This window comes from Pygocentrus nattereri, chromosome 15, assembly GCF_015220715.1.
Source record: "Pygocentrus nattereri isolate fPygNat1 chromosome 15, fPygNat1.pri, whole genome shotgun sequence".
NCBI lineage: Eukaryota > Metazoa > Chordata > Actinopteri > Characiformes > Serrasalmidae > Pygocentrus > Pygocentrus nattereri.
Genome location: NC_051225.1, coordinates 32156670 through 32184473, shown reverse-complemented (window position 1 = coordinate 32184473; position 27804 = coordinate 32156670). Strand labels below are relative to the sequence as shown.

Below are 27804 nucleotides of genomic sequence, written 5' to 3'. Positions count from 1 at the left end.
ATATGGGTCCCTTATGGTTTAAGGAGTTAAACAAACGCTTTCAGGTTGCTCTGAAAGATACCTTTTGCTTTTTTCAAGCATGGCCTGACACTAGATGAGCATCAGTGCTAGTGGAGGCTGAAGGTGAGTGGCCTCTCCTTGGGAAAGTGGCAGGAGTAGAGGTGATTGTGGATGTGATTGAAGAAGGCTCTTTGGCTGATTGAATAATTAGGGTGCTATCAAGGCACAAGGAAAGTGGACAGCAGTCAGCCCCTGTTTACCAAGTCAGTCTGCGCCAAACACCCACACCGACCAGCCGATTCTCATGGCTCTATGGTACAGCCTTGCTCTCTCATTCCTTCTGGTAAGTCTTGTTCCTCATATTTTACTGTTTTTATGTGACTAACACTGGTTACAATGCTTGAGAGGGAGTTATTCCTGACACTGGTCACCTCCTCTAGTTTCAATATGTCTTTAAAGGGAGGCTCCAGCATGTTTCATTAGCTGCATGTGTTGCGTGATTCAACTTTGGGATGTTTTCCTGTACTTGGAAAACTAATTTGTTGAAAACTCATTTATAATAGAAGCCAGTGGGCAGTTGTGATGATACACATGTGGCATATAAAGATGAGGTTGAAAAATCCTGGACTGTTCCATTAACACCAATAACATTCAGTGTTTAGGTGTGACCGAGCATTTCTGTCAGCAAGGGCCAGCATTTACTTTTAAATTGGTCAGATTCCTGCTTTGCTTTTGTTCCTGTGTCACGAACACTTGTGTGCCTTATTGGGTGAACGCGGCTTTTGTCTCCAGTATTCCGTCAGCGACAGATCCCTTCAGTTTTGTAGACAAGGATGTTTGAGATAGATCTTTAACAGCCAGTCTTGCCTTCTTTCCTGGTTTTTTGATCCTGTATGGACTTCACATTGTAAAAAAATGTATCATATGTATGGAAATGCTATGCATGTGATACTGTTGATTATTAAAGTGATGAACCAGGGTTCAGGGGCTGGCGTTCTTTTACATAACAAAGAAAGTGTCATGGGTTCATGATTTCATCAGGTTTCCATCCAGGTCCTGGAGGTTGAAGGTTGGCATGACTTGGATAATACTGAATATGACTGCTGGCCAATAACGGACCCAAACGATTACAACATGATCAGCTGTGGTGGTAAGTAGCCTTTAATGAATCATAATATGAGAAGCAATGAATCATATAATGGGAAACCAATAATAAGAAATGAGTCATACAGCTACAAAAAAATAATTAGTAATTTAAGGTAAAAGAATCAACTGAAATACTAATTATACACAAAACGTGGTGGTGCTGTTTTAGTGTGTGTTGTGCTGGTATGAGTGGATCAGACACAGCAGTGCTGCTGGGAGTTTTTAAACACCTCAGTGTCACTGCTGGACTGAGAATCGTCTACCAACCAAAAATATCAAGCAGCTGTAGGCAGCGTCCTACAAACTGATCAACACAAACTGTTAGAGCAAAAATATTTTCCAATATGTTCAAAAATGTGAAATATTCAGTTTTTTTCACAAATAAATATACAGCGTTTTGAAGTGAAACTCTTCAGTTGTAGAAGGAAGATGATCTAGATACTGCCAAGCCATGGTTGACTGGATGTGCCCCTTGGCAGACTGACAACTCTTTGTTTCGCTATAGACACATTTGCCTATTCAACGTTTCATCTACACATGGGAAAAATCAAGGAAGCTGAAAAGAATGAATCAGGATGCACATGCAGGCATGGATACTTATGTCTAGACACTTGTGCTTTGTATACAAAACCTAATATGAAACCTGGGTGTAATGTAATGCTCTTTTTACATGGCTTTCTAAGGAAACAACACGTCCTCTACAACTCATGCAGAAATGCAGCAGCACAGATTTTACTAACAAAAAAAAAGGGAACTTACATCATCCCTGTTTTAAAAAAACTGCTGTCTGTACTTGTTGGGTTAACTGTATAGTTAATGGCCTTAAAGCACCTGCATACCTCACAGAATATCTCTCTGTTTATGACCAGTATATGATCTTAGATCCGCCTTCTACAAACACCTGCGAAATACAGAGAATGTGGAGAGAATCTTTCTGTTATTCTGCTTCTAAACTGTGTAACTCAGTAGCTCAAGTTAGGCAGTCAAACTCAGTATACACTTTTAACAAACATTTTGGAATGTATATCTTTAATTCAGATTGTAATATTTTACTGGGATGGTGCAGTGGCGCAGTGGGTAGCCTCACAGCTAGAAGGGTCTGGGTTCGATTCCCAGGCAGGCGACCAGGGTCCTTTCTGTGTGGAGTTTGCATGTTCTCCCCATCTCCGGGTTCTCCGGTTTCCTCCCACAGTCTAAAGACATGCAGCCAGGCCAACTGGATATGCTAAATTGCCCCTAGGTGTGCGTGTGTGTGAATCTATATGTCTGTCTGTCTGCCCTGCGTGCGATAGACTGGCAACCTGTCGACTGTGTTTTTTGCCTTCTCCAGTTCCTGCAGGGATTGGCTCCAGCTCTCCTTGCGACCCAGAAGGATAAGTGTGTGTGTGTGTGTGTGTGTGTGTGTGTGTGTGTGTATTTTACCTCACTCCTTGTAGTTATTTCTTTAATTTGATCTGTGCTTTGCTTAATATTATTACTCTTTATTATTTACTTCTATTGTTGTTACTGAACTGTAACTGTAACAGAAGAAAATAAAACTCAAGTGTAATTTCTTATATTCTTCCACTTTATTACCTGCCTGTAAAGCACTTTGAGCTGCTCTATAAATGAAGCTACAGTTATTGTTTTTAGGGTGGCACAGTGGGTAGTGCTGTTGCCTCAGAGCAAGAAGGGCCTGGGTTTGATTGCCTGGCTGCACGTGAATGTGTATGTCTGTGTGTGTGCCCTATGACAGATTGGTGACCTGTCCAGGGTGTTTCCTGCCTTCACTCCAAAGATTGCTATGATAGGCTGCTGCAACCCAGGAGGATAAGCACCTTTTAAGATGAATGAATTATTGTTGTGATTAGTAGCACTTCTATTACTCAAGAAAAACTAAAGATGGCAATTTGTGTTCCATTTTGAATCTCAGGTCTAAAATCTCTTCACGTTCCTAGTGGTCCCTACAGGACCGCAGTGGGATTTGTGAATACATCCAATATCTGTCATGCCATATGCTTAATTATTCTATTTATTCTAATATTATTTATATTAAAAATGTGCATATAGTTAATCATTTAGTTTTATTAATTTTGCTGTGATGTTTTTTATATGAAGTATTTTAGGGTCTGTAGTTTTCTAAAAAGTAAATGCTTCATTCTTGAAAATGGCCCACTGAGCTGGCATTATGCTTCTGAACGTGAAATAACCAATTAAGTTAATGTTTTACTCATGTGCTGAAAGTCAGCAATAAGCTGTTTAGAGGCCTTAGTAGCTTTACTAAAAAGCCTAGTTAATAAAAAATGAAGCCTAATTAAATGAGCCTTTGACTTTTATTAAGAAAACATGAGAGCAAAAGGTGAGCTGAAACGGTAGTAAAACTGTCCAACTATTTCAAAATATAGTTTTTTTCAGGTTATAAGCTGGTATTCAGCTAGCGATTGCTAATGTTGACTAAAGTGAGCCAGCTTAATAGCAAGCTAGCTAAATTATTATCTCTACAAACAGAGACCCAACTAAAAGCTAAATTCAAGGGTCAAACATTCGTCAGCTAATGTGGACACCTTTCAAGGTTACTAGTTGCCTGTACATACTAAAGTTGGCTACCCGTCCTTATTTAGCTGGTGTTATAGTCACCTAGCTAATATCCAGCTTAAATAGCAAAAAAGCTAATATGTCTGATTACTCTGCTAGGAAGCTTCCTGCTTTTCAGATGAGGGAACAGCAGATCAGAGCAGGTGCTGAACCAACAGAATAGACTGAAATAAAACCCATAGTGTAAAAAGAGTAAAAAAGAAGTTAAGTAGATTACTTTCCTCACAAATATACTTAAGTAAACGTTTTATCATTTAAACATACTCAAAAGTATGCAAATCTGTCAAAATGAGGTACTTGTATCTTATTTAAATACATGTAACAGTAAATAAAACTAGTTGTTACCCAATTCTGCACACACATGCTAAAATGAGTATGTTTGGCTGTTGTCACAGGGTTGGAGATGGCCTGGGTGCAGCGTCCCCCAGAGAAAATCGCAGACGGGGAAGAGTTTAATGTTACCTATTCAGTCACAGCCTCAGACACCTTTTATGAATATGCAGTCAAGAACAGGATCCTCCAGTTCAGGTGAGTAATCTTTGTCCAGCTATGACAAAACATGTCAAAGTTATTGTTGAAGGCACTTTGATTATAGCAAGCTTAGACGATAACAAACACTCCAAGAACCTGAACTCAGTGAGAACTCACTTGCACTACAAGCCTGCATAACGATTGGATTAAATATTAAACAATTTTGAATTTACATCCTAATCTTATGGCAGATGTTTAATTTGGGGGAAGGATGTTGAACTAAAGCAGGAATTATGGATCAATACATGTAAAGTACTAATTATTTAATTCATTTTTATTATCATATAATTTCATATCAGTGATACAGCAGATACAGTGGGGGTTCTAGGAAATTTTTACCGGGGGGGGGGGGGGGGGGGGGGGTGAGGAGTTAAAGAGCTTGGTGGGGGGTGGGAGGAAGGATTGTGGAGAGAGTTGTTCTGCCTTTCCTCTTAAAGGCACAAGCTCCCCCACAGCGACATGGAAGACAATGATGTGGCAGAAATTATGAGGTGGCATCTGGGGTGGCCAATCAAATTTCAGGGAAGGCCACCTTGGCCACCCCTTTAAAACTCTGCATGAGTAGATTATGTGATCGCTTTGCACTGCTGTTGTTTCTCAGTATTATGAGCAGATTACACAGTGGGAAAATGGAATAATGGAATGTGATCTGCCCATAATATTTAAGCAATAGAACATGAGATGGAGTGTGTTATTGCAAAATAGCATCATTTGGATTTGGTCGCAGGCACGAGCCGGATGCGAGTGCCATAGATCATCACAGCCGTGACATTATACACGATAACACCTTGAGTATTCTATTGCTTTTACACAACAGTTAAATATATAAAGTGATAAATAAATAAATTGGTCCGTGAAAGTGTCATTTAATATGCTTTAATTCTGCCAAATTATAGTTCCTTAAGAAGCAGCTTGTTACTACGTCAGAGTAACGAGCTCTCCTCACTCACTGCACAGCCAGCAGGTGGTTCTCCAGCTCCATACACTAAATTCCGAAACTGTCGTAACCACTGAGCAAGCTTTTCAGTCAACACCTGTAACAGAAGAACAACTAAACAACCTGGAATTAGCCAGAAATTAACTGAATACCATTTACCACACATGTAGTCTCATCTTCTGCATAAAACTGCTGCAATATCAGGTTTAGCTCAGTTTTGTCCATTTTTGCTAGATCAGTATTAATGTTGTTTTGTTCTATCCAGTCTGTAAAGCATTTTACAGCCCATTTTGTTTGGCAAATTGTATTTGGTTCATTTCTGGCTAATTCCAGATTATTTAGGTGTTCTTCTGCCGACTGAAAAGCTTGCTCAATAGTAATGACAGTTTGGGAATTTAGTGTAGTCTCATCTTCAGAGTCTGACCAAATAGCTGTTGGCCAAATGTGATATTAAAAGTATTAAAACATTCAAATGGTTCGAGCGTCTCCTACAGCTGTCACAGTCTTTGCTTAGCAACAGTGTCTCAGCGGAGTGGTACAGTGATTGTGAAAAAATGTAACAGCACAGTTAGAACACTTCTCAACCAATCAGCTTGTGTGGCCGGAACACACTATTATATAATAAGTTATATCATTATTAAATGAAAATGTTTGTAAGTTAAAGCACTACCTCTTGTTCATGTCGGCACGTGCAAAGCTGCAATGAGGTTCATGGCATCTAAAGAATAGACAAGCAAAATACAGTGAAATAAGCCATACTTAAAACACACCAGAAGCTGATACTGACTAAAAAGGTGTCCAAACGTAAATGCCTAACAGTGTTTTTTTTAAAAAAAGCAAAATATTTATATGAATAATCATTTCATCAAGAAACCTTATGTCAACTCATGAAAGTTGTCCTTATAAAAACACTAATATAAGCGTCACCACTGAATGAGCCGCACTCTTTTTGTCTTTGGGTTGCCAGCTGTTCAACACCAGGACAGTTAGTTTCCATTTTCAAACTGGCCGCAGTTTACTTAGAAAGTTGTCCAAACAGAATTGTGTGGCTGTATAATTTCAACCCGCACTGCACTTTCAGACTAGCTGGATTTGTCAGGAAAAACGCAAATTTGGCAACCAGTTAGTAAAACACATGCAAGTGGAAAACAAGCAGGTTCCTCTGGTAACTGTAGCGACCCTGCATGGCTCCTACTGTTAACTGCAGATTCACTGTAGCAGCTGTTTTCAGACTGTTTCACTGCCATGGTTTTTATCCAGCTTTACGCTAGGATTGAGAGGGCATTGCCCCCCTCCTCCTTCTTTTGGGGGAACAATAAAAAAGTAATTGATAACTTGGTTAGGAAGATACAGGTAGAAGTATGCAGTTTTTGTTCTCACAGTGCTTCAGTCCTTGCACTGATTTGTTAAATCCCAATACCAGCACATCTGATTTAATCTAATGAAGGTCTAATTAGATAAAGGAGGTACTGGATAGTAACTGTAACTATTGGGCTTCCTGGAGGAGAGCTTTGCAAATGGTTAACATACACAGACACATCAAATAGCAATGCATCATTTATTTGTTCATTCGTATTCATTTCAATGTTAATTTTTAGTTTTGAACAGATTAATACTTACTGCTCAGGTAAATAGCTATATATATCATTTTGGACAGTAGTGTGCCTGACATGAGTCTGACATAAGTACTCATTAGATTTTTCTGTCACTTTGTGATTAGTCAGAGCTTTCAGTATGGCTCATGGCATGAAGTACTGCTGTTTCAATGACCAATAGAGGAAGAATCACTTTTGGTTCCCTATATACATCTTTTACCTGCTTAAATGCCCTACAGCTCATGTTAAACTTGCAGAGAAGCTGGGGGATTTGCCATGGTTGACTAAAGAAATTGCACCCCTCCTGTGACTGCTTTGATTGTGCACTCAAAAGCATTTTGCAGCAATCGTCTAAAGACGTTTGTCCTTTTTAATGCTAGCTGAAATATTCCTCATATTTCTTCTATAGTAATGCTTCAGAGGCTAAGAGATTCTGCTATGAACACGAGTGTCCCACCAACTGGAACAATGCCAACGAGCACAACTGCTGTGTATACCACGCCAACATCCACTCCTGTCCACTTGCGCTCATGGTCAGTGTAATACTGTAACAAACTTAACCTGAAATATCCACACTCGTGTTGTTCAATGTCATGTTGTATAGTTCTTGTGGGATAGCAGAGTGCTTTTGTGGTTTGAAGGGACATTCTGACCTAAAACCAGAGTTTAGTTTGTTGTATTTTGTGGTATTCTGTAGTGCAGCAGTTATTCCTCTGTCTCAGTTTGACAGAGATCATGATTTTATTTTGTTCTCATGTTTTCTTTCGTCCGTGTTTTCTCAGTACAATATCCAGCACGTGTTATGAAATACATCATACAACCATTGGGACTCTCTGTGGTGTTAACCAATCCTGACTGCTAGCCTAGCCACAGAGCTATAGGCTAATAAATGAAGCCAAGCTAGTCTTAGTGTAACTCTTATCCCTGTCAAGTTATACAAAATAGCAAAAAAAAAAAAGATTCTATATTTATTTAGTATGAAATGGAGTCAAAGAACAGAGAAGAGAGGTAAGGTATCTAGATAGCCAGCTACATAGCTGACTCAGCTTTTAGCTTGTTGTTCTCCTCATCCACATGAGCTTAAAAACAGTTATATGGCTACCATAGAATTATGGCTTTCTTCTGCAATCAACAAAAATCCACACCGAAGCAATTGTAATAAATTGTAATCTAATCTACCTTCAAAATACATAATCAGAAGGTTACTTTTCGATAGTCTCTACTTCTAGATGATCATCTTAAACAAGGAGCATCAATTAAAAATAGCTCATTTTAAAGTGTCATAGTTTTAGAATGGGTATCCACTGATACTCAAGGTTTCAATATCAGTATCATAGAGGAAAAGAGAAAGTGGTATCGTGCAATCTCTTCTCTTCAGTACTGCATGCAACTTTACACACAGATAACACATCTGCTCAGGAGGAAAACCATATTAACAGTGGTTAATATGGACTGAAATAGCCACTATAGTTACAGGTCATTTATATTGTGCTTGTACAGGACACTGGGGTGCATTTTTCAGTAACACATTTTTCTCAAATGCTCAAAAATTATAGTCACATTTTAAAAATTATACCATCACCATAGTGAGCAAATGGTGTCCCTCAGGGCTATGTGCTTAGTCCGCTGCTGTTTACTTTGCTGACTCAAGACTGTACTGCAAAGCACAGTTCAAACCACATCATCAAGTTTGCTGATGACATTGGTGGGTCTGATCACCAAGAATGATGAGTCAGCGTACAGAGAGGAGGTGCAGCGGCTAACCGACTGGTGTGGAACCAGCAACCTGTCTCTGAATGTGGACAAAACTAAGGAGATCACAGCATGTTTAATATCTTTGCACCTTATTCTCACTACCTCATGTCCAGAAATGTGTGCTGTGTCGGTGCTGTACTATCTTGTGTGTTTACTGTGTCTAATGTCTGTTTAATTTATCGTATTTATTATATTGTTTCTAGCTTAATTTTTTGTTTGCACACTATGTCTGCACGTTTGCACTTTGTAAATGTTGTTCCTTGGTGCATCGTGTTGTTCCTGGAGGAACGTAATTTCACTCCACTGTGTACTTGTACATAGATGGAATGACAATAACAGCCTCTTGACTTGACTTGACTTGACTTGACATTTGTCTGTTAGCTGTTTTCACCACTGAAATACCTTTTTACATTTTCCCATCTAAATATATTTGAGACCAAAATGTCACAATTAAACCCATCCATTATAACCCCACTTGTAACAAGGTATGGGGCCAGTTGTAACATCTCAAATGACTAAGCCTGAGAGAAATATAATGCATAAAAATGTATGAAGTATAACATGTATATATATTCAGTCAGGGATGGGAATGCCAGGGTTGACTGGCTTCACATGACTCAGGGGAAAGCTTGTGTTTGCCTTCACCCTCCTGGTGCTGGTGGTATCATGTGACTGGGGGAGTCCTATCTAATGGGTGGAATCAGATATGACTAAACTGGGGACAAAATTGGAAAAATTCCTATGGCCAAGGGTTTATTGGAAGAAGAAAGGATTTTGTGGGTGTGCTTCTGATGCATTTTCACATTGAGGTACACCTTAAAATGGCCTTTTCATTTATGAATTGAAGCACATATGAATGTATTTATGAATATGAAGCACATTCTCTGCAGTCAAAAGAATAGGGCATTTGAACAGCTGAAGGTTTGGCTGTTTCTTAGATTACCTCACATCAGGGATCTGTGGACTTGAAGGAACAAAATCACTCACATTCTACATGGTACCAACAACAGGATGTTTGACTGATCTACATGTCTCTCCACACTTACAAACTCTCTCTCTCGCTCTCTCTCTCTCTCTCTCTCTCTCTCTCTCTCTCTCTCTCACACACACACACACACACACACACACACACACACACACACACACACACACACACACACACACACACACACACATTTTCTAAACCTCTAACTCTCCTGGGTCATGGAAGGTGCTCAAACCTATCCCAGTGCTCATTGGGCGAAAAGCAGTTAATGCCCTGGACAGGTCGCCAGTCCATCACAGGGTGGTCTGTGTGCAGCCTTTTTCATTACAGACCTTGTAGTCATTAATGCTTTGATTAAACACAGGGGATTGTCCCATAAAACCAATTTATTTGCAACAAAAACCTGCTTCATCAAGAACAGTCTATAAAATGCAATATTTTTTTTCTAGAAATGTAACTAACAATGCAATAAAAAAACGCCTCCTAAAAGTTAAGGGCACTTTCATTGAAACTACTGTTAAGTAGCAATATCATACTCAGTCTCAAAAAGTGCACCATTGCATCAGAAAAACTAAACTCGCTCTTTCATTGTGTGATCTAGTCTGTCAAATATATTTAGTGTCGAGTTTCTTTTACATTAGATATATTTATGTTTAAATATGTAGCTCATAGTGAATGGTTATCGTTAGCTAGCTGGGGATCAATCATAACTCACAAGGACTGATCTGAATACCTCTTCACACACATACCCTACCCTCACACTCACACACCCACATACCTCTTCAGATGCTCTACTTGCACTACCTGGAACATTTCTGCTAACACAGTGTTTACTGTTCACTCAAGTACTACCTCCGTAACTGCTGTGGTTATGTATGTTATCTGACTGCGTAACTCACAGATCACAGCATGTTAAATATCTCTGCACCTTATTCCACTACCTCATGTCCAGAAAAGAGAGCTGTGTCAGCGCTGCTCCGTCGTGTGTTTACTGTGTCTAATGTCTGTTTAATTTATCGTATTTATTGTATTGTTTCTAGTTGAATTTTTTTGTTTGCACACTTATGTCTGTACATTTGCACTTTGTACTCTTTCGTTCCATGTTGCACCATGTTTCTCCTGGAGGAAGGTAATTTCACTCCACTGTGGACTTGTACATAGATGGAATGACAATAAAAGCCACTTGACTTGATAACACTATCTTATATTTAGATAAATAGATACTTTATTGATCCAGAAGGAAATTTAGCAAAATGTTTTTTAAAAATCTGCAAAATTTTTGCTAAATTTCCCTCAGGATCAATAAAGTATTAAAGTATCTATCTATCTATCTATCTATCTATCTATCTATCTATCTATCTATCTATCTATCTATCTATCTATCTATCTATCTTTGAGTCTTATTGGCTAGCATGCTACCTACAGTGGACATTTTGAACCCACTTAATACATGACAGACTACATTCCCAAACAACAGTCACCAGTTGAAGAAAATTAGAACATGAAACACAAAAGTACACACAGGTTAAGGTGCAAAGAGGGAAAGGGTATGTACAGCTGTAGGCCATTTCTGTAGGCCCAAAATCTGCATAATATTGATTAGATGTCACTCAACTCATCTACATGACTTTTTCCAGAAGGAAAGTAGAGAAAACAGTGTGTGCTTCAGCAGTGTGTGTGACAAGACATGACACACCTTGACATGCTCTGTAATGTAAATGATTTGAAAAAATTCAAATAAAAAAAGGCAAATTGCTTTTCATGACGCCACTGTTCACGTCACACATACACTGCTTAAAAACACTCCCAACTGCCATTACCGTAGAGATACTGCTGCAGGACTATGACTTTCCACTGGCTCAGTGGACTGTTGGTTGAACTTGAAGTCAGTTAACAGACACTTCATTTTATGCACACACTTTAGAACAAAATAAAACAACTATATGTGGTTCCCTTTAAAATAGTTACCTAGGTTTTTCGAGATCAGAGCCAGAACATCGTTCCTTATTGAGCTTTACTCCTGAAACCCATTTCCACCCCTTACTCTGGTGTAACAAATAATACAGTGACCATACTTGATATTATACTGAATTAGTGTTGCTGGCTAGTCTATAAACTCAAAAATGCTAAATATGTCTCTGGAAGTGCTCAAAAGGTTGATGGAGAACGACGGCTGCTACTTTTTATACTACTAGCAAATACATGGACAGTTGCAAACGGAATACTCAACTTTCTGAAACATTTTGAACTTTCTACCTTTTGTGCAGCTCATAGTAAAACTTCTGGGTTTGTTGTCGTGTCTATGGAGATTTATGGCCTAGATTCACGAATGAGATTTGACTTTTGAGATTGGTCAAGGGAAACGAAACAATTGTTTGGCTTTGTAATTTTATATGCCAATGTAATGTACTATAAATGTACAAAGAGACTGACATTAACTAACAGCATAGATATCTTAAAAGACACCTGTAGCTTGGTAGACATTTGCTATGTTTGACTGTTAACCACAAAGTTTGCTCATCACAGTGCACACAAGCTCACATCACAACATTACCAAGCTTAGTCACTGATGTTTGCTGGTATTAAACTGCTGCAGTACCACACTGTTAACTTCAAAACACAAAAAGCTCTAATCTGGGATTGTGTAAACAGACGTTTGGCCACACCTGGATTGGTTCTGTTGTTTGAGAAGCTTTATGCTTGCAGCACCACAGATTGGCCTGACTCTTTAATGAGCACTTTCAGCCCCACTTCACCTCCACAGCATCTCTTTCAAGGCTGCTTTGTGAATGGATTAACTTTAATTGCTTGAAAGATGTTAAAGTCATCTGAAAAATTACTGTTTACTGGTGCAGAGAGGCGGAGGGATTTGCGGTCCTTGGATCCCAGATGATGGTGAGATTGTGACCCATACTGTGTCTAAAGCAGGCAAGATGAGCCAGCTTCTCTGGACCTCAAAGGTGAGAAATACAGCTCCACTTTCCCTCACATGCACACTACTCTAGCAAGAAAAGATCATGGTTGATGTGTATGGTTATCAAAGAAGGTGAATTTTTTAAAGAATCAATGTGTGAGTTTACTCCAAATGACTATATCATTTCCACATGAATAAAATAGGTAGTGCTAGGCAATCTTGATCAAATCCAATATTGTAGTCCAACAAAGTATTGGATTATATTTAAACTTTACACAATAATGTGAACATTAAAGCTGCACTATTTAAGAGCTGGGGATGAGGAGATCTCTCTGGTGGAAATGTGTAATTGCACACATTATGCAGAAAAACCTTTTGTCACATTGGTTGTGCTTCGGATCCCTTCCTAGAGTGGAGTAATCTAATGATTGTAAAAATAAAAGTAAAAATATTAAGATTATTACTAAATAGTAAATTCCATCAATTTCAGACACAATATAACTAGAACATTATGGTAGTTGAATTAGGATAATTAAGGAGAAACAACTCTACAATATTTATGATTCTCTTACACAGGTGGTGCTTGTCCATTTAGGACTGACCTCTGTCATTGCACATATCAAAGTGGGGCAGATGCACGCTGCGCTGGAGTCCAAAGTGCTTGTTGTTAGTGCTCAAGGTTGGTGAGGTCCTTTTGTTCTTACATTAGGCCCTTTGTCAGCACTGGGAATAACACATTACAAAATTCTAAAAAATTCTACTTCTCTCTCCATTTGTACTCAGTGTGTGGAGATGATATCTGTGAGCTGGAGGAGAGCTGTCTGACATGTCCTGCCGACTGTGGTGTGTGCCCTATGGCCATGACCATCAGGATGGCCATTGGCCTTCCAGTAGCTCTGTTTTGTAGCGGCTTCATCTTAACTGTGGTGGTGAGGAAACTCATATTGCACTGGAAAGATTTTTCTGGAAAGTTGTTCTTTGACTAATGGAATAGAAAAACTGTGTGAAATACCCTGCAAATGATTTAAGAATCTTCACATAGTATGAAAGTTCTATACTAACTTAAAAGTCCTTCTTAGAGCCTTTATATGTGGTTCTTGTAACATTACAAAAGTTCACTCACAATTAAAAGTGATTCTTCTATGGCATTGTCAATATAAACCTCTTTGGCACCATTATTATGAAAAGCGAAGAGGAAAAGAACAAAAAGCACAAATGCAACTCTTTTAGTTTTGCTCCTATTTTGCAGAAGTTTCTAGGATTTGTTTCTGGAAATGTGCCACACTTCTATGGTTACTAGGGTTACTTCTTCTTCTTTTTCTTCTTCTTCTTCATCTTCCTATTATTATTATTATTATTATTATAGAATTTTTAAATCATTATCATCATACACTTTGATGTGTTTCAACCATTACGTCTACTCCCTAGTGGCTGCAATACCAAAAGCAGAAGTTGTTTTGGGATGAGAGTTGGATCATCAATTACAATAACATCTTGTTTGGTAAGATATTAACCCCTTAAATGGCCATGGCCCACCACCTGGCCAATGTTTTATTACACACTTCTGTAATTCATATAATCTAAAGAATAACTCAGCCAGTTTGCATTGCAGTCCCTGTAGTTACTAAAGAACAAGCCTTAGTATATAATAAGCCTGAGATTTTAAGGGGTTAAGAAACCACAATCAACCTTGCTATAACTTCACTTGGGTGGCACTAAATTTCTTCCAACAGTGTATCTAACAGTTTAAAAGATGTCTTCTCAGTGCATTTTATTTTATTAACAGTGTTTCAGCTCAGATTGGTTCTGCTGTTGGAGGTTCTGCTGGTTTGCATTTTTAAAATAACTCATCTACAAATGCAATACACAAACTTTAAAAAACTAAAAAAAAGTGCTGGAAACAATTTCAAAGGCTGTGGTGGTAACTGCTTTTTGTGCCATCTTAGGCAAAGCCTGCTATATGGGCTTCTGTAGCGCCACAAGTCTACAACCAGTGAAGAGCAGCTCCAGCATCAGCCGGGCCACAGATGTGACAGTGTGTACGGTGGTAAACACCAGCTTCAAGTCCGGCTTCATTCAGCCAGGCATCTAGTGAGTCCTAGCAATTTATTTTGCCCTCAGACACTTCATTCTAGCTGGAATCTCATCTGCTTTTTTATTGTTAGTGATGGAAGGACAGTAGCTGTGAAACACATCCAAAAGAAGCACTTCACTCTCTCCAAAACAATCCGGAAAGAGGTGAAAGAGGTTAGGTGAGTATTTCCTAGTAACCCTAGTTGTCCTGATTAGAGTCAATAGTTGAAGAAATACAAAAACAATTTTTCTGGCTCACATTCCATAATGTTATTTCCTGTATTTGCACTTGAAACACCCCATTGTAATTTAAGCCATGTAAGTGCCACAAGAAAAAGAATTTGATATAGGCCTTGGGTTATCTATTATCTATTATTCTATGGTTTAGAAACTTTTATTCACATTCAGCACCTTTGGCAAAAGAGACTCATTATGCATTTTGCACCTAGCTTTCACATAGTTCACAAGAAGCTTCTTCTCTACTAGGGAGCTTGATCATCCAAACTTGGCTAAGTTCATTGGAGGCTGCATCGAGGTCCCCTTCATTAGCATCATCACAGAGTACTGTCCTAAAGGAAGCCTTGCTGATGTTCTCTTGAATGAAGACATTCCTATCAACTGGGGCTTTCGGTAAACATTCTTCAGTTTTTCTTTAGTATGGCCATATTTTGCATTCTTCTTGAATCTTTATTAATGTCTATTGCTAATGTTTTTGTTCTTATTATGTACCAAAAACAGTTGTATGTAACAATTTACCAGCCTTTCTTTGTCTATTAGAATTAAACTGTTCTTGCCACTATGCCTTTAATAAATGTAAAAGATCTCTCATCTGATTTGCTGATTAGTATTGTGATTCCTTCAAAAAGCAGTCTGGGCTGATACAGAAAAAAAAAAGCTTGGATTGTTTGGACTCAAGACTTTTGGAAAAATTCAAAACTTCAACCACTCTATTTAGATATCTGAACCCTTTGGAAGGCTCTGCAATAAAACATTTTCTTCCTGGCAGTCAGAAACATTTTTTTTTTCCACTTTAAATCTGCTACAGATTGTCTGCAGTGAATAGAAACACTAAACTGCTGTAGGTTGCATGTAAATAGCTTTGTGGTTATGACATCACAACCATGATGACTTCAAAACAGACTCTTTTTCAGCTTATTTTCCATATATTGCAGAGTAAATGATATGTTTTGTATTGTAAGCAATAGAAAAAATTGTCTAAAAAATTTGAATGCGCTGTTAAAAAATTATCAGGTCGGTCGGGGTCCTTCCTGTGTAATGCATGTTCTCCCCGCGTCTGCGCAGGTTTCCTCCCAAAGACACGCAGTCAATTGGAGATGTTAAATTACCCCTAGATGTGAATGTGTGTGATTGTATATGTCAGTGTGTCTGCCCTGAAGTGGACTGGTGACCTGTCTAGGGTGTATACCTGCTGGGATAGGCTCCAGCTCCCCCTGTGACCCAGAAGAATAAGCAGTTTAGAAAAAGTGTGTGTGTATGTGTGTGTGTGTGTGTGTGTGTGTGTGTGTGTGTGTGTGTGTGTAAATAATGCGCTCTCTATCTTATTCCATTGTTCTGTTTCTCTTAGTTTATCCTTTGCCACTGATATTGCTCGTGGGATGGCTTACCTGCACCAGCACAAAATGTTTCATGGGCGACTTCACTCCCGCAATTGTGTTGTTGATGATCGATGGGTCTGCAAAATTTCAGGTATTTAAAACAAAAAGGTTCTCTGAGATATTGTTCATTTCAGTGGTGTTTTCCTTCACATCTTCTGGTGCTCCAGTAACATTTCTTGATCAATCCTATTACTCCACATTTGCAGACTATGGTCTGATGGCCTTTAGAAAAGAGGATTCTGAAACACTAAGCGGTACTTTCCACTGTGAAAACCTTTACCGCACTTACTGCGCCCCAGAGATTTTGCTGGGCAGCTCTAGCGCCACCACAGCTGCAGCTGATGTGTACAGGTAAGAGCCACATTCAGTAAACTGCACTCAAAGAGTAATGTCATTTCCGTGAATCATTACAGTTGCCATAACATAATTTATAAATCTATCTTTTTTGCATTTATTAATGTGAGCTATAAGCTGTATGTCCAGAAATGTATAGACATTTGCTCATTTAATGTTTCTTCTAAAATCAAGAGTATTAATAGGGTGTTTGTTCCAGATTTAACAGCATTAACAGCCTCTTCTCTTTTGGAAAAGCTTTACACTATTTGATGCAACATTGCTGTGAGGATTTGAGTGCTGATGTTGGATGACCAGTTCTGGATCACATATGACACAATACATCCCAAAGGTTTTGGATGGTGCTCCACAGCCCAATGTAGTAGGGCTTTATACTATTCTAACCCATGCTTGGCATTGGGCATGGTAAATTTAGGCTCATGAGTGGCTGCTCCAGAGTGTCCCATTCTACTGGCAGAGCTTAGACTAATGTAATAGAGTATATATAGTATATAACAGAGTATAGAGTAACGCAAGCCGTGTGTGCTCACTTGTATCAGTAATAGGTTCATCTGAAAGTAACACAACTCACTCTTTAGATGGGCTGTCTGGATACTTTTGGACATTTAGTGAGCATCATACTACTAAAATGCTGAGCGCTTAAAACTCCCTCATGACCCCATCAACTAATCTCAGTTACTAATTATCTATTTACATAAGTAAGTCGACAATAACTCAGTTTTTTGAGGCTCTATACCAAGCAATACTGGATTTGAAATAAAACAGTGAGTTTAAAGTTTAAATCAAGGGTTTATCAGTAGTGGGTGTATCATATAGGAATCACAACTCTTTTTAATACCTTTTCCAAATGTCAAAACTCAGTCAAAACATGAAGGAATAACACCTCTAAGATAACACTAACTTCTGGTAGCATACAAATTGGATTATAGTAGCTTTATGTGCCATTAGCAATAAGCTAAATGGTTTTTGACAGTTCTGGATAAACACAGACATGAGTTTGAAGCTTCTAAAATACATTCCATGTTTTACTTAAAGCTTGTGACACACATATGAGCATGTGTTTAATCTTGTAGCAGTTTGACAGTGACTCTCTTAGTAAAGAGGCTCCTATAGAGCAGATGCTGTTTTCCATTTCTAATGACCCATTGATTAGGCTGCCACTCTTAATCACAGTCAGTGAAGTATCCAGGGCTTCCAGAAGGCCTAGAGTGACCTTCTTCATAAAACTGGTCCCACTTACTGAAAATCAAAATGTGATTGGTTGATTCTACTGTGTCAGGGCTTCTCTTCAGATGCACTCTCCAGTAAGACACACATTTAATTATAGCTACAGTACTGTGCGAAAGGCACCCAACACACATTTTCAAAATCTATTAATTTGTATAGTATGTGTTTATATATATATATATATATATATATATATATATATATATATATATATATATATATATATATATATGTATATATGTATATATATATGTATATATATATGTATATATAAATAAATAGTGATTTTCTGTATGTTAGTGTGTTTGTTTACCCATTTTCAAGCCTCTCCTCAAGGAAGCCCAGTATTATATGTAGTTAAAAAGCAACTCCTGGTTTGACCAATCAGTGTTTCATTAAATTGTGCTCATGATGTAACTGCTGATATTAACAAGTCTCTATGGCGGCTGTGAAGGTGTCTAGGAAAAATATGGACCCAAGAAATTCTTGTTACTTTTTATTGTTTTTATGTTTATTTGAATTCTGAACATGACTTTATTCTAATGTATATTGTGATAAACTCGCTGCTGAGGTAAATTGTTTAAAAGTTTGCTTAGATGCCTAAAACCTTCGCACAGAACTATAGATACCACAGAGAAATACAATTTCTGATTGGCCAATTTTCCACTGAGCGTTCAAAGAATCTAACCATTTTGTTTTCATCCAGAACTTAACAGTGAAACAACATCAGCAGAATTTAAATACAAGCATGCACATGTTGAATGTAAACTAAAAATTAGAGCTATATATTTTTTAGTTCCTAGAATCATTAGGCCTTCTCTGATGGCCTAGAAGGCCCTAAGGTGTTCCCTCTGATATTGTTTGTCATTTTCGCTGACTAAAGAATGTAGCAAAAATTTGTGTGTAACAACTGTCATGACATTAAACATTATGGCACCTGTCATGACAACTAATGGTAATACATTAACATGACACTATTATATTACTGAACAGAATCTGTCATAACATATACGACATCTGGAATAGTCGTGTCATTGTTATGTAGCAGGATTCAAGGAAAGTGTTACCAGGTCACTTAATATAGATAATAAATATAGCAAATACTTTTAATGTATAGCTGCCATTCTGCACCTTAATCTCATTGTTTAATGTCAAATCCACTACACTGACTTCACTACAAATGAACTGCTGTCTAAGTACAACCAGGATAGGTCAGTGGGGTGGTGTCCTTTAAAATATTTGTGCAAAGTCAGTCAGGCATTCTGTTAACACATTTATAAATAAGGTGAGGTACTTTAGGAAAGTTTGGGAATGTTTGTTACATTTTCACACCTTAAATCAATTTGGTAAACTCAACCTTGAGTGTTACCTCCAAAACAAATATTGCCTGAAGATCTGGACAGGGATCTTTTGTCATTTTTTTATGTACATCCTGAAGTCTCCACAAACAAAGGAGGAGACTGCAGGATGGTCAACAGCACAAAATATAATGTTTTCTCTCTTCTCTTTAGCTATTCCATTATCTTAGTGGAGATAGCCACCCGCAGTGACCTTATTTCGGTAAGCATGGACAAATACAGAGATTAGTGTGTGGACCATTTCTGAAAGTGAATCTGATGGTAAATCTGCATCACTGATAAAAACAGGAGCAGATTGAGTCCATGAAACTGGACATCACATGGCGTCCTCCGCTTCCTGAACTGAAAGCTGGGAAATCGGACAGCGACTGCCCCAACCAAGGAGAGTACTGTGAGGTTTGTAGCTAAGTGTTCAAGAAAATAAATTTAGAGGAATACTTTACCTTTTCATCTGCTGCACCTGTTGCACAGGGTCGATTACCACAGGCAATATGCAGGCACGTTTCCCTTCTTAGAATAAGAACGCAAAACCCATTCACTTGAAATACGCTTCTAATAAAACACCAAAGGCCAGGTGCTTTTGCTCCAGCTGTAGCTGATGTTTGATTACCACAGACAATTTTGACACATTTCCTTGCACTCTCAGAAAAGAAGGTACTAAAGTGTCGCTACACTCTCAGAAAAAAAACGGTGTAAGACTGTCACTGTGGCAGTGCCCCTCTACTCACTGGGATGGTACCCTCAAGGGTACATCTCAGTACCTTTAGTCAAGGAGCATAATTTACCATAATCCGTTGAAATGACATTTTCTAAGTTGTATTGAATCCACACACCCTGCCTCACCTCCAGGTTTTTTATTGTATTGTTCTGTTTTAAAATGTTAGGTTATGAAAAAATACAGATATGATGGCACACACATCCCATTTTCCCCTAGGAAAGTGAATGTACACATAAAACATATTTAAACTGGACCTGAGGGTCAATTTACATTGTTCATACCTTGATGAAGAAAAGTGTACCTGCGCAGTATCCTTTTTTCAGACAGGGTTGATTCAAAACATTGCTGAAAGTCAATGAGCTTCTGCTACTGAGGGCAAGGATAGGGAAAGAGCTGAACTGTGAATGAAAAATTGAATTGATTCACTACATGACATGCACTTTTATCCAGAGAGACAGTCTAATGATGTTTCAGATGAAAGGAAATGTAGTCTTAGAGTTTTGGATAGTGACTCTTATAGGCAGCCTATGTGTTATGAATGTATATCAGGGCATCAAACTGACATACTCCAAGTGTCTTTAGAAAAAAGAGGCTGTAACTCTATTTAAGCAGTAGGTCTAGCCAGTAGCTAGTATCATTACTGCAAACACTGTAGCAAAAGCATTGTATTGAATTATGTGGTAAGAAAGTTTCTCTCTGAGCATTTGGAACATCTAAATGGCCTATCTCAACAAATAAGTGAATTCCACATGCATTTAGGCCTGGTTTTAATCTCATTCCCCTTGGGGCAAGTTAGCCTTTTAATGTTCTGATTGTCTCTGATATGATCTAAGATATTCAAATGATTTGGCTCTCTTATCTCTTCTAATGTATTTCTGTGTAGCTTATCAGAAAGTGCTGGTCCCACAATGTCACCACCAGGCCGACATTTGAGCAGGTGAAAAAAATACTGGACAAAATGAATCCACACAAAGTCAGCCCTGTCGACATGATGATGAACCTGGTAAGAGTCCTTGATAATGCACATTTACCAACATGTAAACTCCATATTTACTTACATTACCACATTACAAAGTAGGTAAAATGCTCACACTAACTGCAAGCTAAGCCCTTTCTTTGCTTTGGTTGTAATATAAATAATATCACTGTTAGTCAGAGTAACACCACGGTTTCTCTTGTGCTTCTAGATGGAAAAGTACAGTAAGCATCTGGAGGCTATAGTGGCTGAGAGGACACAGGATCTTCTTCAGGAGAAGCAGAAGACAGACCGCTTGCTTTATAGTACATCCAGAGCGTTTTTCTTTCTCTTCTTATCAAACACCAAAATAACACTGACCTTTGTTTGTTCAAATTGAATCCAATAAGATTAAATGTAGTTTTAGAGGCGCCATCTGGTGGAAAGTCTGATATTGCTGTGTAAATAGGAAGTGCAGGCTTTTTTTATTGTGCAAGGCTGGTTTGTTGTTGTAGATGCAGTCAAGCAAATGTTTAAACACCGCTGGCCGAATTGCATTCTGTTGGTTTTTAAAGTGAAAATAAGTTGCACATTCTTTTAGCAGCATTTTTCTGCTAATTATAGTAAACAATGTCTATTTGTTTGCTGAATTTAAGATATTGGAAAAAATAAAACATACAGTATAAAATATAAAAACCGGCCATAACTTTTACACAAATTACATTCACACAATATGTCAAATTCTGCAAACAAAACAAAAAAAAAGTTTTAAAAAGCATTAAAATGAGCAGGCATGTGTTCCCTGTAGAGGGTGTGTGAACTTATCTTCACTTAGAAATTAACATGACATTTTACCAGAGGTGTCCAAACATTTGCATATGGCTTATGCATACTTTAAGTACAGATTTAGTGTTCATGGTTGTTCACGATGTATACTGGAATTAAATTTGAGATTTAGGAGTAGTATATATATATATATATATATATATATATATATATATATATATATATATATATATATATATAAGCTGCAGTAAAAATCACTATGCATGGTGTGTCACTAAATCACTAAAGCATGCTGTAGTTGGCACAGATGAAGGAATAAAATATTCTACAGGCTTTCTGCTGTTTCTCAGCAAGGTCACAGCTTATAATCCATGCAGGAGTGCATAAAGAGAATCATGTCGATCTGAATTGTGTATGTTTAAAACTGTGTGTGCAGGTATGCTGCCTAAACCAGTGGCTGACGATCTCAGACAGGGGCGTACAGCGGAGGCACAGAGCTACTCCAATGCCACTGTGTATTTCAGGTGTCAAAATAATCAGCAGTCTATGGAAAATCTTGAAATTTGAAATTTTAACTTAACATTCTGAATAGCCATATTTTTATGTATTTTCTCCATTTAGAATGTCAAATGTCACCATCACTTCCCACAGTTGATGACTCCTCCTATTACACATACGTGTGTGTGTGTGTGTGGGTGGGTGTGGGTGGGTGGGCTTCCTTCCACACTGCATATAAAAGGTTTAAACATTACCAGGATTTGATCTCTCGATCTCTCTTGTTATACAATTATGCCACTCTCAAGCTGCTCTGGGTGGTGCAACTGTCTAACTGCTTCAACATGAAGAGATCATGAGTTCAAATGAGTTCCCAGGTCCCCAGCCTGGGGAAGAAGAGTCGTCGCCTGTAGGTGGGAAATGGGGAAGAACTGAGTAAAAAATTTAGCATATAAGGGAGCACCTACAAGCACTGCTCAACTTAACAACCTGTGTTAAACTAATTAAGAGGCAGTAATAAAGAAAATATATATTTTAAAGTTGAACTTTTGATTAAACTAAATTGAGGAAAGTAAAAAAAAAGATTTGACTTTAAATTTCAAGTTCACCTGACGTTTTATTTTTTACCGTGTACCATTAAATGAGTGGTTCTGTTTACGCCCACACATATTACTGACAGCTGATCAATTTAGTTCAGGTAATTTCAGTTCAGTTAATTTCAACTCAGTTTAGTTAATTTATGTTCAGTTAAATTCAATTCAATTCAATTCAGTTTAATTTTAACACAGTTTAATTTTAACACCAATTTAAAACATCATAGACAAAAAATATAAAGGATACATCCACACATTTGAATAAAACTAACTAGTTTAATAAAAAGAACTAGTCCCATAAACACATGACACATTAACAGCTAACATTAAATTGTCTTTGTCTTTCTTATTTGGCAGCGACATAGTAGGTTTTACCCAGCTCTCGGGCTCCAGCACTCCTCACCAGGTCGTAGATTTCCTCAATAAACTCTACACCACCTTTGATGACATCATTGACAACTATGACGTCTACAAAGTGGAGACTATTGGAGATGCTTGTGAGTGTGACTGCAGGAATGCTAGTGTGGTTTATATAATGTCCTGTCGGCACTAAGACCATCACAAAGGTCACCATGCTTGTGGGAATACAAAGGTTATATTAGCTGAATGTTTTTTTACCTTCTTGCAGATATGGTCGTGTCTGGTGTACCAAACGAGAATGGCATCAATCATGCAGGTGAAATTGCCAGCATGGCTCTGGATTTAATCAGCGTTTGCCATGCATTTAAGATCCCACACAAGCCTACCACGCAGCTGAAAATACGGGCCGGCATCCATTCAGGTCAGAAAATATAACTTTCTAAACTTTCTCTATGCAATCGGTATGCACTTACCAGCAACTTTATTCAGTTGTAGGTATGCAGTTTGTGTTCCTCATCCTCTTGCCACATTTCTGATCCTACAAACACTCACTGAACAAAATGGGGCTTTGAACTGTAAAATCATGATCCTTTTTTCAGTGCTGTGGGATGGACCCACATAATATCTGGACAGCGGTGGCCCAATGGTGGTCTCTTGATCCACTGATGGACAGACTAGAGGGGTCTGATAAATGATGTACCACAATTGTAAAGCTATAAAGTGCACCTTTGTGTTGTTTCTGATAAAATGGCCAGTATGTGTCACTACAAGTTATCTAATAAAATGGCACCACTGTGGTACTTGGTTCAAATCCATAGCTGATGTTTATGTCACATAAGTGAAATAAGTACAGTCAGTGCTTTTGTGACATAACCATACATATCCATAGCTATTACATCGAGCAAATGTATTATGTTTGAACCACACCCAGTGTGTTTTAGTATAGCGCATCGTTGTTCAAATACATTATTTACTTTAGTTTCTGAGAACTGTCACTGATCCTCCATCAGTACGTCATTATCTTGTGATATGATAATAGTTTCTGGTCTACATTTCCTTCAAAGAAGTCAGACTTGTCTGGGGAAGTGATCTTTCCCTGGCAAAGAAATGTATTTACCTTGACTCGAGGAATATTTCCTGATGGTATGTAAAGCAATGTTGGTATCTGGCTGTAACAGGTCCTGTGGTGGCTGGAGTGGTGGGCACTAAAATGCCACGTTACTGTTTATTTGGAGACACTGTGAACACAGCATCCCGCATGGAGTCCACTAGTGAAGGTACCTGAGCAAAAGAAGCCATATAGACAAACAGTTCATTATCAGCACATGGCAGCTGCTGTGCACATTGCACATTTTTGCCTTTGATAAGTCCAGTTTTGCAGATAGGGATAATGGCATGAAATAAGGTTTATTTATTTGCTCACATCAATTGTCCTCAATGACCTCTTGATTAGGGGTGCAATTAAATTTAGAATTAGAACACTGAGGTACATAAAATATAATAGTTATAATAATATGATATAATATTTAAAAAAAAAAATATTTAAATTGTGATGCTTATGTTTTGCAAATAATGTTAGTTATATTACATTTATAACAAATTGTATACATTAAATATGCAATTCTGAGCTAAAGCTGATATGTTTTTCACATATCTGTTGGCATGCTGACACAAACATTTCTAAAATGTAGAAATTGGGGCTACATCCACCTTATTATTATTATATGCCACCTTATCCGCATTATAGTGAAAAAATATTACCGTAGGGTTACAAATACAATAACATCACTAAAACACAGATTTTTTAGCTCAGTAGCCAATTTCTATAAACACCTTTTAAATCCTATTTATATTTACATATAAATACATATATATTTACATATATATGATATTTACACATATATGGTATTGTTTTTACATACACAACTGATTTGTTTGTGTAAAAGTGAGGAAATTAATACATTTCATTTTGGTTAACTGCACTATAATTTCCAATGTCATCATCTGGCAGCTTTAAAGATTCAGTGTAGTGAATCTACAGCTGATCTGCTTCACACTCTTGGAGGATATGTCCTGGTCTGCCGTGGCACTCTAAATGTAAAGGTAAGATAGCTTGCTGTAATCTTTTACCCAACAGGGCATACGTTTTCTTTTCTTTCTATCTTTTTTTCATTTCTTTCTTTACTTCTTTAATCTAAACAGCTGATCCACAAACTGGACCAAAAACAGTCCAAGGTTCAGGAAAGCGGGGCAATACAAGCACACAAACTAAACAGCAGAAAAGTCCAGAGAAGAAGCTGAAAATGCTCACGATAACAAAAGACTTTGCAATCTAAAGTCACGTTTGACCTGGTATAAAATGTTCAATTCTGATTACTCCCAGCTGGGTAACAGGAGTGGAATTAGGTGCTGGGCTAAGGACAGAGCCTGCGATCAGTATGCTGGTAAAGCTGATCGCTGGAGCATGGGAGAGTGGAAGTAGGTACACTTGCATTATTGTACAAGCAAGGTGCAACTTCATTTGTGTATGTAAATGAGTTTAAAACCAGCAAATGAAAGTAGTTGAATAAATGTAAAGCTACACTATGTAAGATTCAGGATTTGGAGGCCTCTCTTGGGGGAAATGTGTAATTGCAGGCAAAATGCGAAAGAATCGTTTGTAACATTGGTTGTGTTTCAGTCCCCTTCCCCTAGCAGATGAATCTGATGATTGAGTGTTTTATAGGAGTATTCAAAGAGAACTCAGTCAAAACTTTGTGAAGGGCTTGGTTTCTGACAATATGAATAAATTATCTATTATTGTCATCATATCTTCATATATGTTTATTTTGAGACCTACTTGAGACCTTAAGATCAACCATCTGTTTAAACCTGTATGTGTAATGTTAGTAAGATGTAATATAGTCTGAAAAACTCCCACAGCATCATATTTTAGTGTGTTTTTTTCTCTCCTGACTCGGTAATGCTACTTCTTGCAATTTTAACAAAAAAATCTTACACAGTGCAGCTGTGATTAGCTTTTATCAGACATTCTAATGCTGTGGATGAATTAGTTCAGAGTGGATTCAATGTGTTTTTTCAAGATTGCTCTTCCATTGGTAGCTTTTCATGGATTACGTGCAAGAATTAGACAAAACATGCACATTTTAGTATTGTGACATTATCAGGGCAGGAATTTTCAGCTTACTCACAATGGTTGCTATAGATATCTGACCTTTTCTCATGAATGAGCCCTATCCTCGATTGACTAGATGATTTATGTGATAACCCTTTATGTAGTCACATTTGCTAGAGGAATAGTTTTTTTTTAATTCACATATATCACACATCTATTCATCTCATGGCTGGTTATTTAAATGATACAGTTCTTCATAATTGATCTTACATCTAGCTAATGTGGTTGCATGTCTCAAATGTGAACACAGCATCCTATTGAGTATTTAAGAAAAGTAGTAAGGGCCCCAAGAGACAGTGATGAAGGCCTAAGCTCAGCTGTGCCATGTCTCAATTAGGGCTTGGCCTCAGCTGGCTCTTGGGCTTCTGCTACTTCATTCTCATTCATTATTCACAAGCAAAGAAAACCCCCTCCTAGCTTTTAGGAGAGACTTTCTTCTATAGGCCATGGTCTACAGAGCGACAACTACAGGAGATTTACTGCTTGTCTGTAACCCTTTATTTTACAGGGCAAAGGTGAGATGACAACTTGGTGGCTGGAGACAAAAAGAGGCCCCATGGATCCTCTTCCTTCAAATGAAGAGCCACAGCATGGGCCTGTCCCAGTTAGCAACTGACCTCTCTCCAGAGAAACAACTGTCTACTGTCCTCATTGTTCTGTATTAGTACAGTGAGTGTGTACTCTGCCATCATGAGTAGGCTAAAAGTTGCTTTACTGCGCTATTAAACTGTGAACGAAACTGTGATGTGACATTAATGACTGTGTATTTGTATTCAGTATAAATGCATTCATTGTTGTCTTGTAGAATGCATAGTTCTGCATTTAGACATATTTTTCCAGTTCTTAACTCTTTGTATTGACTTCTTTTGTAATGTCTCTGGTTGGTTATGAACAGACTGAGAGGTCCATGTTGATAAGTAATACATTGCGAATTAACAGTTTATTAAGAAGAATTATAGAAGAATATGAACAGTTTGCAAATGTAGTATTTTTTTTATCAATGTAAGATGTCTCAATAAATGAAAACTGTATAACATGTTAGTCTCTGTATTAATTCAGATACAGATCAGAAATAAATTTTGTGTCATACTTAAAAATGTATAAGTATATTGTGTTAGGAAACACAGTGCCAGACTAAGTGGCATTTGTTTGAAACAGACAATTCCAAGACTGTAACTTGCTTTCAAAACACAGCTAGTGTGTTTCCGATTGTTATATATTTGAGCAGCTTCCTTGCGGATTTTTGCAAATTTGCATCCAGAATGTCTTTACACACTTCTGAGTCCATGATTCCATCAGTGAACACAAGCTCACTGACACCACTGCAAACAGCTCTGACCTCTTCCAGATGCTTCAGAGCATTCTTACACTGTAAAAAATGGCTCATTAGATCAACCTAAAAAAATAACTTAATGTGGTACCAAGTAAATTAAGTTTTATTCAACCTAAATAAATACTTTGAGTGAATGATTCTTCCAGTCCATATGATTCGTCGAGTTGAATCAAACTAGTAATGTCTTTATTTTGATCTGACGAGAATTTCTCCACAGCAAGAGTCTATCATGAGTCTGACATGGTGCTAAAAGTTTTTCTCTGCAACAAATATATTTTTGTTAAACATTTTATGAGATAACCTAAAGAACGTCATAAAAGTTTA

General features: G+C 37.8%; 1 protein-coding gene across 1 annotated transcript; it reads left to right on the top strand.

Annotated features, from left to right (window-relative positions):
- Positions 1–258: 258 nt before the first annotated feature.
- LOC108430069 (atrial natriuretic peptide receptor 2-like) lies at positions 259–27165 on the top strand. Its single transcript, XM_037545579.1, has 23 exons — positions 259–343; positions 1042–1150; positions 4116–4248; positions 7193–7316; positions 12379–12483; positions 13014–13116; positions 13221–13366; positions 13866–13938; positions 14384–14528; positions 14603–14689; positions 14997–15140; positions 16096–16217; positions 16333–16477; positions 19219–19267; positions 19354–19461; positions 20667–20786; positions 20971–21064; positions 21961–22048; positions 22970–23109; positions 23241–23393; positions 24151–24249; positions 24984–25075; positions 26656–27165. Exons 1-23 carry the CDS (start codon positions 305–307, stop codon positions 26761–26763), a joined length of 2526 nt encoding a protein of 841 aa, XP_037401476.1. The 5' UTR covers positions 259–304; the 3' UTR covers positions 26764–27165.
- The last annotated feature ends 639 nt before the right edge of the window (positions 27166–27804 follow it).